This window comes from Alosa alosa, chromosome 17 (assembly GCF_017589495.1).
Source record: "Alosa alosa isolate M-15738 ecotype Scorff River chromosome 17, AALO_Geno_1.1, whole genome shotgun sequence".
Taxonomy (NCBI): Eukaryota; Metazoa; Chordata; class Actinopteri; order Clupeiformes; family Clupeidae; genus Alosa; species Alosa alosa.
In genome coordinates this window covers 8,697,610-8,713,657 of record NC_063205.1, presented here as the reverse complement: position 1 = coordinate 8,713,657, position 16,048 = coordinate 8,697,610, and the positions used below count along the sequence as shown (strand labels likewise).

General features: G+C 44.0%; 1 protein-coding gene across 1 annotated transcript in view; it reads right to left on the bottom strand.

Moving 5' to 3' along the window:
- The window catches only part of exoc4 (exocyst complex component 4), a 113,279-nt gene that overhangs the window by 88,874 nt on the left and 8,357 nt on the right, over positions 1–16,048 (bottom strand). The window contains exons 5-7 of the mRNA XM_048267252.1: positions 14,044–14,135; positions 11,306–11,546; positions 8,945–9,119 (exon numbers count right to left, since the gene is read on the bottom strand). Of these exons, the coding sequence (XP_048123209.1) occupies positions 8,945–9,119; positions 11,306–11,546; positions 14,044–14,135 (508 nt within the window). The remainder of the gene's footprint in view (positions 1–8,944; positions 9,120–11,305; positions 11,547–14,043; positions 14,136–16,048) is intronic.

Here is a 16,048-nt window from a genome sequence, read left to right as displayed (position 1 = left end):
AGAGACCGCCGGTGGCACTGCCCAGTCAGGAAACAACCCATCACAGGCGATGATAGCTGTGTTAGAGCTACCGTTTACACACACAAAAAAAAAAACAGACTCTCAGGGCTTAGTGATGATCACCCTGAGTCAGAATTCAAGGGCAGGTATTCGCCCCATTTATCAAAGAAAATAACCAAAAGAACTAGGGAAAGAGAAGTGAGGGTGAAGGTGTGCATTTGTAGCACAAGCACCAACTAGGCAAGAGGATCCTACCTTTTTTATGCTTTCTCTTCATCAGGAGTGATACAAAAAAGGCATTCTGTTCCAATCTGACCTGACGCGAAATAGCACTCTGTTGTCAATTTGGTGCTTAAGACAAAAGAAACTGACATGGCTGTGCTGACCTAATACGCTGGGAACAGGAATGAAAAGGAGTGCCCACCATACCCCCGGGAAGTGTGTTCCTGATTATGCAATAGAAAAGATGTGACACCATCTGGCTGTGTGTGGATTTTGCCTTTCTGTCTTATAAATTGATGGGCTATAATTATGGTTTAACACAATGTGAATGCTCAGTTAGAAAGCACCACCTCTTACTTCTGCTTCCACTTTAAAGGTACACTATGCAGGTTTAGGTCTACTGACAAGGTAATGTTTCGCAAGATTTGTTGGGCCGCCGTTCTTAAAGTTGCATGGCTGGTTTTCTTAGTAGTGACTAGCAACGCCTATGCTGTATAGCTATGCTAGTTAAAGGATTCACGTATTACAGTGTTTCCAAAGTGTGGTCTGGGGACCACTGGTGGTCCGCAAGCTATCCCAAGTGGTCCATGAGCAGACGTGGTAAAAAATAATATAGATGACCTGTTTGCAATATTGAACCAACTTGTATGTAAATCCAAACAGTTCTGCAACACTGCCTACGTAAGCTATGCCAATTTAAATCATATGAATCCTCTGACACAATAAGCAAGGTGCAAAGACAATTAGCAAGGTGGTTCAGTGAGTAGGCCTATTGTATCTATTAGCTAGGTGGTCCGTGAGTTCTTTTTTTTTAAGTGGTCCTTGGTCTGAATAAGTTGGAGAAACACTGGCCTATTACAAGTTCGTTTACCATCAAATTGGCTTCGTAAAAGTGAAAATCTTGCATAATGTACCTTTCAAGTTAAGTAACAGGTTACAGCACTCGTAACTACAGCAATATGGACCCTGCACTCCCACCCAAGGCTATGCAGCCAACCCTGAAGAGGCTCCTCAGGGCATAGAAGGCGGAGTCGGCAAGGCTTTAACATCTTCCCTGACCTTCAGCCGAGCTGACTGACACCCTCTGAAAACATTTCATCTCTTGACATCCATTTTGCAGGCTTGGCTACCGGAGACTTAAAGGCAAGGTTGTTTTAGCGCGCACAGGAAATCAATATTCATGGCCGCTTCCAGGAGTGATCGGCAGGAACAAGGTGGCACGTGACGCCAGTGAGAAATGGCAAATGGCTTTTCACACCAGATAATAAATGGAAGGGCTTGGGTTCAGTAGGTGCAGCTATGAGCTGTATGTTTGCGCACAAGAGTGTGTGTGTGTGTGTGTGTGTGTGTGTGTGTGTGTGTGTGTGTGTGCCCTTGAAACATTCACATCTGACACATTAAAGCCACTTCACTCTTTTCATATTTGTCTGTTAACCTGAGGTGTGGCACACCAGGTGCGTTCAATGCTTGTTAATTATAAACAACACAAAACAACTTTATACAAAAAAAAAGAAAAAAAAAAACACACACAGTGGCATGCTTAATTTAATAAACAAAAGAGAGTTCTGGCTCCATTCGGTCTATTAGTCCACAAATCAGCCTAATTAGCACAAAGACCATGACTTGGCGGAACTGTAGGTGAACACCTGGCTACTGACAGAGGCAGGTGGAGGGGAAGGTAAAAGATAACCGTGCTTTCAGGAATTAAGGCAATGAAGCACACATCCATCCCATGCGGGCACCCGGCAAATTGGGCCGACCGCTTTCGAGGTCTTTCAAGGCTCCCGTTTTTGTTGCCAGTGCAGATTGAGTGCCGGGTGGCTGTTTCCAGGAACTCAAAGTCACTTATTTATTTTTTTGTTACCTTGGTGCTGGGTGCTGCTATATTCCGAGAGCCCCACAGGCCCTTCCCTTTATGTCTGTGGCTGTTCTTGTGGGAAATGTATTGGCTGTGTGTACATTTAAAATGAACGGGGGTGACAGTCACACAACATCACTACAAGATGGCTTCTCTGTGGACAACACTACACCTCACAAAAGAAAACAAAACAAGAGGAAACTTTATGGACAGTTAAATAAACAATGAATTCCTACATATAACTTGCATATGAATTGTATATACTGTAGAGAGAGGGAGAGAGAGATTGATTGACATTATCTCTTAAGCAGATGTAAAGACTGAAGAGAGAGAGAGACGGTGGTGATGTGCTGGAAAATAAACTTGTTTCTCTGTAATATGTACAGAAAGACGGAGCTCCAGAGACCAAAATCCCTCCTGAAAAAGACAGGTTGCGGAGAGCGACAGTTTCAATTTCCATTTGAAAGTGTCTCCGCCACACAACACTAGTGACAGGCAAGACATGCTGCATAGGCCTTGTGAGCCAACAGTGATAAAGTAGAACAACTCTTTGAGAAGGGTCGGTCTGGCATTCCAACAGTATGTAAGCATGAAAGCTCAGCTGAGGTCTTAAATGACATATTGATTAAAATCATGAAGGTGCAACATGGGATTGAAGCACGCTGACTTTAATTAAAAATAAGATCACTGTCTAACAGCCAACTTCTGGCAGTTCGTTTTGACTTGCTCATGCTCTACTGACAAGCCCTGACTGAGTGAGAACATTTAGATAAAATGTTCTTCAGTCAAAGTGGCAAAGGTATGTATGTAGAGCGTACATAATAGCTTACTGGAGGGAAGCCGTAGCCTAGGGCTTTGGACTTGTAACCGGTGGGGTTGCCGAACTCCGACCAGTAAGAAGTGTCCTTGAGCAAGGCACCTAACCCCTCACTGCTCCCCGAGCACCGCTGTTGTTGAAGGCAGCTCACTGCGCCGGGATTAGTGTGTGCTTCACCTCGCTGTGTGTTCACTGTGTGCTGAGTGTGTTTCACTAATTCACGGATTGGGATAAATGCAGAGACCAAATTTCCCTCACGGGATCAAAAGAGTATATATACTATACTATACTTATACTTTACTAACCTGCCTCCTTTAGTTAGGCTAAATGTTGCTAGTGTCATGGGGCCACAATGCAGGTAGTTAGTGAGGGCATAAAGATGCAGGTGATTTGGACCAGAGCCCATCCCTTCTGTTAGAACTAAAGGGTCCACAGCTGACAAACCACTACACACATTCATGATAGTAGTGCGGCTTAATGAACCTGACACTGTGGTGACTTCAGAAAACTAAAATGCCGATTCTACACTGCCTGTGCACCAAGGGCTAATCAGCGATACCAGATTTATTACTATGCTGGCTGCTCCAAAAGAGGCTTGATTAATTATCCAAGCAGGGAATGGAACTCCCTGAAAAAGGCAGCTCCCTGAAAAATGTCTGATATCGACTTTGACCCTCAACATTGGATCATTCATCCAATTCAACAAAGGCACTGGTCTAAAATCCCAAGGAAGGAACAGGAAGCCATGTAAACAACAAAAGGGATCATCCACCATGACAACAGGATAACAGACTTTAGAGAGGCTTGTTGTTTTAATGAATGTTAGGTATGAACTCCTATGACCTATACTCATTAGTCCTGGCACTGATATCATTCCAAAATTCTTAATTAAATCTTCTGTGACATTTAAAAAAAATCAATGTCTGCAATGGACCAGAACTGGATATGCCTGGGTACATTATAAACAAGATGATTTGTTTTCACTCTGCTCAAACAGACAGCAGTGTAGCTTCCAAAGGCCTTAGCAACTGTGGCTACTGTGCCCAAATAAAAGTAATCATTGACTTGATCACATGCATGACACATCACTGCATGGCCGACCACACATAAAAGTATATGTGTACAAGAAGGAGCCATCAACTGCAGCGGCAGTTCTCTGTCAGACAGTCCTCCCAGATGAGAACTGCATGGAACCATGGGACAGATTTTTTGATGTGCAGAAAGCGAAGTGGCATGAAGAGTCAGAATCTCAAGAAGAAGCAGAAGAAAAACTAATTTAAGACTGCTTAGCTTGAATAATCAATAACACCTCACTCTGTGAATGGGCACTTGAAAATGTGACAGGATGCAAAGCCACCGTATTTTTCCCATTACTGACACCAAACACACACACACACGGTAGACAACTTAGGCATCTTCTTAAGGGAAATCAATACTGTTCCAGTTAATGCATGCTGGCAACCCTTCGCTGGCAGGACGTCTACACTCCACAGGTGTTTTGATGATTGGTGCAGTGTGACCTCATGATGGAAGCACATTTGGGCCAAAGATTTGATAAACCCATCGCACACACGTCGGCTTTGCACTGTCTGGTTCTCGTTCATCTAAAAGTTGACTTTCCCAAAAAGGAAAAAGATAGAGAGAGGAAAGTCCAAAGGCTCAGTAACTGCCATCTTTTATTCAGACACATCTCCTGTTTGGACCGTGACTCAGCTGGAGTTTTGAGTTTGAGATTGGGAAAACTTCCCTTAAGTCGGGGAAAAAAAAAAAACTCTGGCAAACAGGAAGTGGACAGGAGGGAGTCCAATTAAAGGTGGCGAAATGAAATGGGGCAGACGCGGCAGGCGAGAACACCTGTCGGGAGAAGACGCCATCTCATCTTCACCGCGAAAAGGCCATCGGAATCTCATCTAGACTCGACAAACAACGAGAGCCGGTCTCCACCTGAGCGCCCCCGAACCCCCATCAACACCGGGGGGACAGGCACACCAGAGGCCATTTCACACCTGAGATGGTGCCCCCCCCCCCCCCCCACAAACACACACACACACACACAAGCCTCCAATCACACATCCACAAACAACCTGCCCACCACCAGACGACTCCCACATCACATGTGCAGACATCAGACGACACCCCCGCACATCACATAAAGGCAGACACATTAATCTGACAGGGCTCTGCTTTGGTGCCTTGCTCAAACAGCACAAGTCATGCCCTAACACCATCCATTGAAATTTCTTCAGTTATGAGGTTAATACACAAAGACAGTTAATATGGTATTAATATGGTTTTGTTTTTAACTTGCTTAAAACACTGTCCTGCGGTTTATACGCAATGCGGCTAATCCATAGGAAATTACTGTACATTTCAACATATTCGGTGTAATCTTCCATAAGTCTCACTGCCATCTTCTTTACCTGCTAAGACTCTCCTGAAGGAATTACTGTACTTTGCTCATGGTGGCCTATAAGACCACGTGAACAAACTTGTAAATTAACCCAGTCAGCAAATTAACCACCTTCATATGCTCTTCAGTGTCTCAGTGCCTCATCACTCTCCAAACTCATTCAGCAGCCTGTCTGCTCTCACCACTCCTGTTCTCCCCTCTTTCCTTACTGTCTCTGTCTCTGTCTCTGTCTCTGTCTCTGTCTCTGTCTCTGTCTCTGTCTCTCTCTCTCTCAGCATGGAAGATTTACAGGGCCTTTGGTAATAGCACGGTGCCACGCATTAGCAATGGCTGTGTGCATTCCCGTGTGTCTCCTGCGTTTAAGAGCTGCTCAAATCCCACCGGGGCCAAAGCAACAGTTGGCAGGGCAGTGTTTGCGATGGCTCGCAGAGATTTAAAAGAAGGAGAGAAAGAGAGAGAGAGAAGAAAATGGAGTGAAAAAGCCCAAGGTCGCTGTGTGACTTCCTTGCCTGGGTTTGATTGAATTAGATGAGGCCGTATTTAATAGTTTTCAGGAACAAAACAGCTGTTTCCTTTCGTTTTCGTTTTCAGCATGGAAGATTTACAGGGCCTTTGGCACAGCGTAATAAATAATAATAATATAATACGGTGCCAATAATAATGTCAAGCGTGCAAATAATAAACAGCAATGGCTGTGTGCATATATATAATATGCGCCAAATAATGGTCGGCTTATTTTGTTTGTCGTTAACATTTGGGTTTGATAATGGCATGTAAGTAAATAAATGGCATGGCATGTCGTCGCGCTTAAGAGCTGCTCATGGCGTAATCCCGTAATAAATAACCGGGCGTAATAAATAATGGCAAATGGCAACAGTAATAAAATAATAAATTGGCAGGCATGACCAATAAATAACCGCTGTCGCGCGTGCGCCAGTAATAAGTAATAAATAATGTGGCGTTGGCGGTCATATGTTTTGTCGTAGTAATAATAAGCAAATAATTTAAAAGAAGTAATAAGAGAAAGATAAGATGAGAGAGAAGAAAATAAGCGGCGTTAAATAAGTAATAATAATAAATAATAAATAATAAGTAATAATGCATATGTACGTAAAAATAATAAGCGATAATGCTTGAAATGGGATGTTTGGTTTGATTAAAAAAAAGGTACGACGTTGACGTTGGTTTGACCATCGCGTAATAATAAAAAAATAATAATGGCATCGCATGTCGTGCGTAAGCGTAAATAATACGCGTAATAAATGGCGTAAGCGTAATAAATATTAGGCTGGCATCGCGCTAAATATGCGCGTAATAAATAAAGCATCATGAAGGCTGGCGTAGCATGTAAATATGCGCATCATAAATGGCATAGCGTAATAAATAAGCGTAAATAAAATAATATGCGCGTAATAAGTAATAAATGGCGTAAATAATAGCATCAGCATCGCATGTCATCGCATGGCATGTCATGTCATCAACAAATATGTAAATTTTGCATCGCGTAATAAATAATGCGCGTAAATAATAAGCATGGCATCGCGTAAAATAATAAATGGCATCGCGTAATAAAATAAAATAATAAACGCGCATGTCAGCATAGCGTATGCATATAATAATGCGTAATAAATAACGCCGTAATAAATAAGCGTAAATGGGCGTAAGCGTAATAGTAATAGTAAAGGAGCATTAAGTAATGCGCGTAATGAAATAATATTAGTATTAAGTAAGCTAAAGCGATAATGTAATGGCGATATTAAATAGTAAAACGTATTAAAGTAATGAAAATAGCCGTAAAATGATAAGTAAATAATAGTAAAACGTAATAGTAATGAAGTATTAAAGCGTAATGAAATGGCGTAATAAATATTAAATAAATAAATGAAAAGTAAGTATTAAATAATGCGCGTAATGAAGTAATAAAAATGCGCGTAATAACAAAAATAATGAAGCTATAGTAAAGTAAAAACGTAATGTAAATGAAAAATATTAAGTAATAATAATAATAATAAGTAATGCGCGTAATAAATGGCGTATTAATGTGATAAAATAATAAATGGCGTAATGAAGTAGTAAAATGGCGTAATGGTAGAAAATAGCGCAATGTAAGCGTAATAAAATAATGAAATATGCGCGTAATGGCGTAAGCGTATTAAATGAAATGGTACGTAAGCGTAATAAGTAATATTAAGAACGTAAATATGCTGGCGATAATGAAGTAATGAAATGATGATAATAAATGGCATGGCGTAGTAAATAAATAATAGTAATAAATAGCGTATTAAATATGCATCGCGGCCAGTAAAAATGACGAAAATGGCGTAATATGCGCGTAGTAGTAATGATAATGCGCGTAAATGAAAATAGTAAATAAGCGTAAACGTAAAGAAATGATAAAAAATGAAGTAGTAAATAATGCGCGTAATAGTAATGTGCGCGTAATGATAAGCGTAATGAAATAAATGGCGTAAAGGCGTAGTAAATAAAGTAATAGTAGTAATGAAATGATAATGAAAAAATGGCGTAAGTAATAAGTAAAGCATTAATGAAGTAATGTAAATATTAAGTAATGAAGTAAAATATTAATAAGTATTAAAATATTAATAAAATGATAGTAATAAATAAGCAAGCAATAGTAAAAAATGGCGTAATGGGCGGCGTAAGCGTAAATAATGGCGTAATAAATAAAGTAATAAAATATTAAATAATGTAAATAATAAAATATTAAATAATAAATAAGTAGTAAATAATGGCGTAATAAATAATAAATGGCGTAAATAAAGTAATGGTACGGCGTAAATATTAATGGCGTAATAGTAATGAAATAAGCGTAAAATATTCCCCACCTCTACTCTCCTTTCTCACATCTCTTCCTTCTCCTCATCCCTCCTAATGGGCCCACGTAATAGAAATGATCCTCACCTCTCCTCTCCCCACCTCTACTCTCCTCTCCCCACCTCTCCTCTCCTTTCCTCTCCCTCCTTTCCTCTCCTCTCCTCACCTCTCCTCTCCCTCACCTCTCCTTTCCTCTCCTCTCCTCTCCTCTCCCCACAGTCGTGCAAAGACAGAATGTCTTTTCCTCCTTCACTCCAGCAGAGATCTCATAATGTCACACACAGCAAGACGACAAGCCAGGAGGGAAAGGGACAAAGGGAAGATAACACGCCGCTGACCAAGATCAATTCTTCTGTACCAGAGCATGTGGAAATGAGGTGTGCAGAGAAAGCGGCTTACTGAAGAAGTAACTGTTGTTACCCACCACAGTGGAAAAGTTTTATTGGAAATAAAATGATACTGAAAAGAAAAATACTGCAGTGTCCCGAGGACAGCTCAAGTGGACTGCTGGGATTGTTGGAGAGGAAAAACAAAATGCAGGACCTGGGCCACGTAAGAGAGCCCTCAGGGATCTCACAGCACAGGAAGGGATTTGACCAGACCCAATATCGCTGGGGCCAATTTGAAGAAGTCAATTTGTTTTACAACTGCCCAACAAGGTCACCTCTAACGCAGGGTTTTGCACTGCAGTGAAGTTTGCCCCAATCCACCATTAAAAGGACTGAGTAATCATTATAGGGGCTTTGCTCAGCTCGAGAGAGAGAGAGAGAGAGACTGGATGCGGAGCTGACCGGTCACATACCTGGAGCACAGTCTGGATCTTGGCAGAGACGTCGGCCTGCTCGTACAGTTTGATGCCCTCCTGAGAGCCCCTGCTGGCGGATACGATGTGCTGGAGGTGGCCCAGCACCACGCTATGAGCTGCAGCCACCGCATTGAACTTGTCGAACAGTAGCTCCAGCAGTTCCAGCAGCAGCCTGCAGAGGGCAGCAGACAGGAGGAGGACGCATTAGGTGAGGGTGAGTGTGTGTGTGTGTGTGTCTGAGTGTAAGTGTGTGTGTGTGTGTGTGTTTGTGTGCATGTCCATGTGCAATTGTGCAAGAGCCTCTTGACTTTCTAGCCACGACTGAAAAGAGGAAAAACACATATCACAGAAAGAAAAAAAGATTCACTTCCCACCAAAAGAGCTCTTCTTTCAAAGCCCCTCATTGCCATTATGTGAATTCACATTCTCATCCCTCTTAATCATCTGCTTGTGGCCACTCTGTTTCACGTTATCAACATCTTACAGGGAGCATCCCGCAACTAATCATTTTGTTTCTTAAAAAAAACCACAGCTGGGTAACAATGGGTGGATGTCTCTCTGTGCGTGAGACGCCAAGAAAAAGACCCATCACTTGTTCCTAATGAACACTGAACAGTAGGGTGCAGGAGAGTCTTCCCTGATGAGAAAAAGACAGCTGCTCGCAAATGACAATTAGCGGCATCTGTCAAGCCTTTCTCTGGTCCACCAGGAGGATGTGCAATCTGCCTGCGTATTGTGTATTCGCTATTTCTAGTCATTTGGTTCTCAGGACACAGGGACATTCTTTGACTTTTTCCTTCCTTTTTCTGCTGGAGGAAAGCTGCACTTGTTTCTGTGGTGAGACACACTGTTGTAGGGGAATGGGGGAAGTGGATGAAGGAGAGAGGGGGGAGAGATAATGTCTACACAGGGGACTGCTCTGGTTTGCCTTATCAGTATTCTGAAGGAGTTTTCTGGATTATTCTGCAAGAGGGTAGATCTGTTTCTCAGTGTCTGACCCTAGAAAGCTGCTTCGACATTTCCGTAGACAACAGCTTCCAGACCCGCCCTCTCTCTTGTACACACTCATACACACACAGACACACATACACACAGAGACACACACAACAAAACATTCTGCCCACACAAACAAATGGGCATCCGCACTCAGAAGAAATTATATTCACAAACATATGCACCTTACATATACTTTAGAAGGTGCAATGTAACAGAAGCTTTGATGGTGAAAATAATAACTCTAACTCTAAGGAAAGTCTGCTTTCCTCGCCTTGACTATGCATTCGGTTCTCCCTGGGCGATATGCAAGGATGCCTTCCCATTCCGGTTGGGGTTTCCATAGCAACAGGACCCTTCTTGAACTTGCAAAGTACACACACACACACACACACACACACACATATACACACACACACACACGCTCACATACAGTCTCTATCCCCAAGCAATACCTATTAGGCAACAGGCCTATACATTCTAACTCAATATTAAAACGGTTAGGTTGAAAATTTTCAACATGCTCACCCAAGGTATTGAGGTCACATCAGGCGTCAGTGCACTGGTGCAGGTGCAGGTGCAGGCCTGGCAGACCAGAGCACCTCGGTAAGGAAATATAGGCCACATTGAAAACTAACACCTAAAACCATTTCATGGAGACGCAAAGAGAAAAACAAAAAAGCGGATCTAGATGTTGTTGTTGCCCACGTAAAATTCAGTTATGCCTAGGCCTTACAACCGTACGAGATTAAAAAAACTCCTTTTTGTACATTTCTGTTTACACAAACACAGCAAAAGAGGAGGAAGCGAAACTATAATATCTGAACGTGAAGGAGGAGGAGGAAGAGAAAGAGGTTTAATCTCTGCCATGACTAAACGCTCTCTTAAGTGCCTCCACTATCTCCCTCATCCCCCAACCTTGACTGTCTGGCAGACCCTTAAAGAGGAAATCAGGCTTGGGCTTTCGGCTTTGCGGATTACGCCATGCCGTGCCACGTTGGCGGTTGGCAGACTGGCATGAATGGGCTCTTGGAGGAGTAGAACCTACGCTGGCACTTATGAAATGGGGCTTCGCGTGGCGGGGAGGGTACCCCTCTGCATGTGGTGCCCGCTGATGGCTCTCCGAAACGTAAACAAACAAAATAAATGAGGCCATACTGCCATGCCAAATAAATGATGACATACAGTGAAAATAAATAAATACGCTATTAAAAGTTTTTTTAAAAAGTCTCATTAGTGCTTTTTTCAGACGAATGTCAAAACAGTGTCCTTCTGAAAGCCCTTCAAACCATCTCAACCTGCATATATGAATGTCATTACCATGTCAAAGATAAGCAAGAGCTTATGTACATAAATATGGCTGACCTGGGCTGGTTGTCCTGGGCCAGGGTCTCTCCCCGCTGGTAGGCGTGGTCGGCGATCTGGGTGGTGGACCTCTTGAGGATCTGCTTGAGCTCGGTCTCCAGACGCTCCATAATGGCCTTGACCGTCTCGGGGAGCTTCTTCAGCTTGGCCAGGGCCTTGATGAGGATGCCCATGAACTCGGCGCTGTTCTCCTCCGGGTCCGCGTCCAGGTCCTCGCACACGTCCGGCTGCTGCTCCCGCACTGGCATCATAGAAGGTTAGTGGAGAAGGTTAGCGGTTAGCCGTTAACATTAGCGACACCCACAGACAGACACACACACACACAAACACACACAAGAGACACACACACACAGAGACACACACAACACACACACACACACACACACCACGATGACCTGGAGAGAAGCCAACTTTGAAGTTACACAGCATCAGCGTCATTACTCCTCCCATTAACTTCCACTTCACATCGCTGGCGCATCATACCTTTCAAACTGCACAATTAGGTACAGTTTACAAGAGTCATTTTCAAAAGGCTCCAAAACACATTTATCATAAACATTAGGAGGACAACAGTCATTTACTCCCCCCTCAGCAGTCCTCCCTTTCATCTCTCGCCACACCGACCCATCACCTGCCCTCGCTCGTTGGTCTCCATGGCGGCGCCCCCCTCTGCACTGCGGCTCAATGGAGAGTGACAGCGCTGCTGATGCTCTCGTTTGTTATCCCCGCATGGCACTCAAGACCCCCCCCACACTCTCTCACTCACACACTCTCACACTCTCTCACTCTCTCACTCTCTCTCTCTCTCTCTCTCTCTCTCTCTCTCTCACTCTCACTCTCACTCCTCTCACTCTCACTCTCACTCTCACTCTCACTCTCTCTTTTTTAAATGGGCGAATGTGGAGGGAGTTGATGTTTATGGCAAGTTAATGGCCTCGGCTTCCATTTTTCCCCTCTCTTTTCCGACTCAGCGTAGTTTCTGCAATAATTACTGCAATTACCACTAGCAAATTAGGTGTACTGAGGCCATTAGACAAAGAGGTGGCATGGATGCAGGCACTCTCAGCTAATGCGCGTGTGTGTGGGAGGTGTGGAGGTGTGGAGGTGGCTGGCAGGTAGATCCCAATAGGTGTCACAATATGACCACACCTGCCCATTGGCGCTGAACGGTGATTCTCCAGGTCACATTTTCTACGTCCTTTAAGAAATGCAAACACTATCAATAAAAAGTGTTGTGACTTGATATACAAATGGTGTGTGTGTGTGTGTTTGTGTGTGTGGATGGTTGGGATGGACTCAGCTGGGTCACATGTGTGTGTGTGTGGTGGGTGGAGAAGCAAGGCGTTTGGGGGGGTTTCAGGAGGTGGGTGGGTGGGGCCAATTAGACCGGCAATTTTATTGAAACGGGTGCTGCTGCAATATTGGCATAATTCTGTTGGTGTCAGAGGCCGACGCCCAGGGACATGATGTGATTTAGCAACCCTAGACGGAGCCTGGGCGGGATAAATAGCATTAGGAGACTCAGGGGGAGGGAGCTCTGTGCCACAGCATGGGGATAATGAGGCCTTTACACCCACTGTGATGACAGTTACGCATGATTAATGATGGAGGGCTAGAGGGGGTGGGGACTGGCGTACATACATCACCTGAGCTGTTGGGAGGATATGATATTATAATTATGGTGTTCTGGATACTAAGGAGGTAGCGGGGTGCCAAGGTGTGTGTGTGTATGTATGTGTGTGTGTGTGTGTGTGTGTGTGTGTGTGTGTGTGTGTAAATGCCTTCACTCCCAACTACGTGGCACGTGTCGTGCCTCTGGCTTCCTCGAGTATTGTGGCTAATGACATGCTAATGGCAGTAATAACTGCAGTGCGATCCTTCCTGATGACTTCATTAGCGCTACCAGCCTTAGCGTACCATAAAAAAACATGGATTCAAACCAGGCCCAGCAACAGAAGTAGAGCCGGTGTCAGTCTACGCGCACCAATCCTCCTCTGTATGGGTTCAAGGCTTCAGTGACTTTCAAAATTTGACATGGGAGGACGACAGCTAACTTCATTTAACGGATCGATTGCGCGGCTCTCCCTCTCCAGTTCTTCCTCGCATCTCTCTCACACTTCCTGCGTCTCTTTACTTCCCTCCTTCCCTTCCTCCGTCTCTCTACTTCCCTCCTTCCCTCCTTCCCTTCCTCAGTCTCTCTACTTCCCTCCTTCCCTTCCTCCGTCTCTCTACTTCCCTCCTTCCCTTCCTCCATCTCTCTACTTCCCTCCTTCCCTCCTTCCCTTCCTCCATCTCTCTACTTCCCTCGTTCCCTTCCTCCATCTCTCTACTTCCCTCCTTCCCTCCTTCCCTTCCTCCATCTCTCTACTTCCCTCCTTCCCTCCTTCCCTTCCTCCATCTCTCCTTCCCTCGTTCCCTTCCTCCATCTCTCTACTTCCCTCGTTCCCTTCCTCCGTCTCTCTACTTCCCTCCTTCCCTCGTTCCCTTCCTCCATCTCTCTACTTCCCTCGTTCCCTTCCTCCATCTCTCTACTTCCCTCGTTCCCTCCTTCCCTTCCTCCGTCTCTCTACTTCCCTCCTTCCCTTCCTCCGTCTCTTCAAGGCTCTCCCTCTTCCTCACCACTTCTCCTTCACTGCCTTGCCGTCACCTTCCTCCATCCTCTCACGCTCGCTCCTTCGCTCTCTCTATCTCGTGCTTCTTTCTCATCATGGCTAAATCCCACGGCTATTTTTACTTACTCCCTGGAGTGCTGAACTGGGAGGTGTCGGTGAGCTTGCGCGGGGTGGACAGGGTGCTGACATCCAAAATAGACGTGTCCTTGGCTCCAGAGCTGCAGAGAGACGAAGACGGCAAAAAACCATTATCACCACCATTAACACTGTCACTATCACCTGCATCACCACTACTGTCATCACTACAATCCCACTCATCACCATCAGAAGGACAAGTGGGACAAGATGAGGATTGCCGTTATGACAGTAGGGGAAGAATAGGTGTCACAATGGAAGAGACAGGTTTGCCTTTCAGTGTCCTATTCCAACAGTGATGAAAGTACATGGTACACACACACACACTAACATACATACATGCATACACACAAACAGACTGGATGTTTGCATAAAGGCCCGTGTAAACAGTTTGTTATTACCGGTATGTACTGCAGGGTGGAAAAAAAGTGTTGTGCATATAAAAAATAAATAAACATGTCACTTTATGACCCAGAGTAATAAATCACTGCTTCCCTATGAAGCAGTGTGAGGGTAATTGCAAATGCTTGTAAACACCGCCATGTAGGAATAATAAAAACACACACACACACACACACACACACATACACACAAAACACAACGCCCCTATGATCTAGGATCAAATGCATTCCTGACAAAAAAAACATATCAGCCTTCAGATTCAGGGAAAGGTCAATGACCTGCATTAGCCTAATGTTTTGTTTTGTAGTTGTGTAGAGGCAAATAAATAAATTAGCATGGTCCTGCTGATGCAGCGGCTCGGCGTGGTGCACCAAAACCAAGCTACGGCAAACGCTAATCCCTTAGCGGAGGGAAAAGCTACACAGCTATTATTATGCACCTCAGTCTCGACGCAGGTCCCTGTGCATATATTAGCTTTGTTTGCGCTAAGTGGAGGAAGCATGGCGACGAAGGCCACGCTGGTCTCCTCGGCTTTCCTTTACAGCAGAACCATGAGCCATGGAAAGTGCATTCCAGTCTCGTTTAATAGGGAGGAGCGGTGGGAATACAAAAAAAATGAGTTAGCTTTTAAACTCTCGACGATTTTGATGTGCCTCTAATCCTGCAGAATGCATCCATCCAATCCTGACGAAATGGAAAGGGTTCAATAAAGATTCATGATTTCTGGTTTTAAATGAGCAAGACAAAAAAAAAAAAAAAGAAATCTATTACATGTTTAGGCTGCCAAAGTGCGCTAATGAAAAGTCCCTCCTTTTAGTACCGGATAGGGAAACAGCCCGAAGCCTCAATCCTTCCAGCACTTGATTTGAGTCAAGGCCCATCATTAAAACATTAGGATCAATTATGAAGTCTTCATCGACAAAAATGGCCAACTAATAGCCTGACAAGTTCAAGATACAGTAAAAGCGCATTACGACTAAACTCGGCGCTGGCTTAATGTGACAGAGAGGATCGTGGTGGGATTCCAACAAAGATGTCCATAAATGAAATGCCCTCAAGAAGAGGATTGGAGTTGAAGAATGCCACTTGCTATCGTAACACCACCAATTATCACCACTTTTGTTCAGAAATTCTAAAACAACGATGTTTTTTAACACTTCAGAATAACATTTGCTAAATTAACCTGACATTTTTCAGTAGCCATAGGTGTGTAGATTTGAACAAAATCTGGTTTGTTTGTTAACGGGAGCATTTACTGCCTGAAATATCCGATTTTGTTTAGCACGCTCGGAGTTATAGTGCTGGCCTGATGGGTCGCCTATTTACACCGTTTCAACGGCACATGAACGGTTAGACCGAGAATTCTCGTCGTGAAATTAAAATTCCACTGGAGCTCCAAGCGGTTGTGTACACGCAGCCTTACAACACTGTCTTTGAGTCACGGTAAAATGTCATTTTTGGTACATAGCTAATTTAGATACACCTATGGTGTGGGTGGTTGCGTTTCTTTAGGAGTCTGCTGTCTTGGTTTGTATAGAAATTGATATTAAGTGACGCATACACGCAAGACGGTGGAAATACGGGACCGACGGTA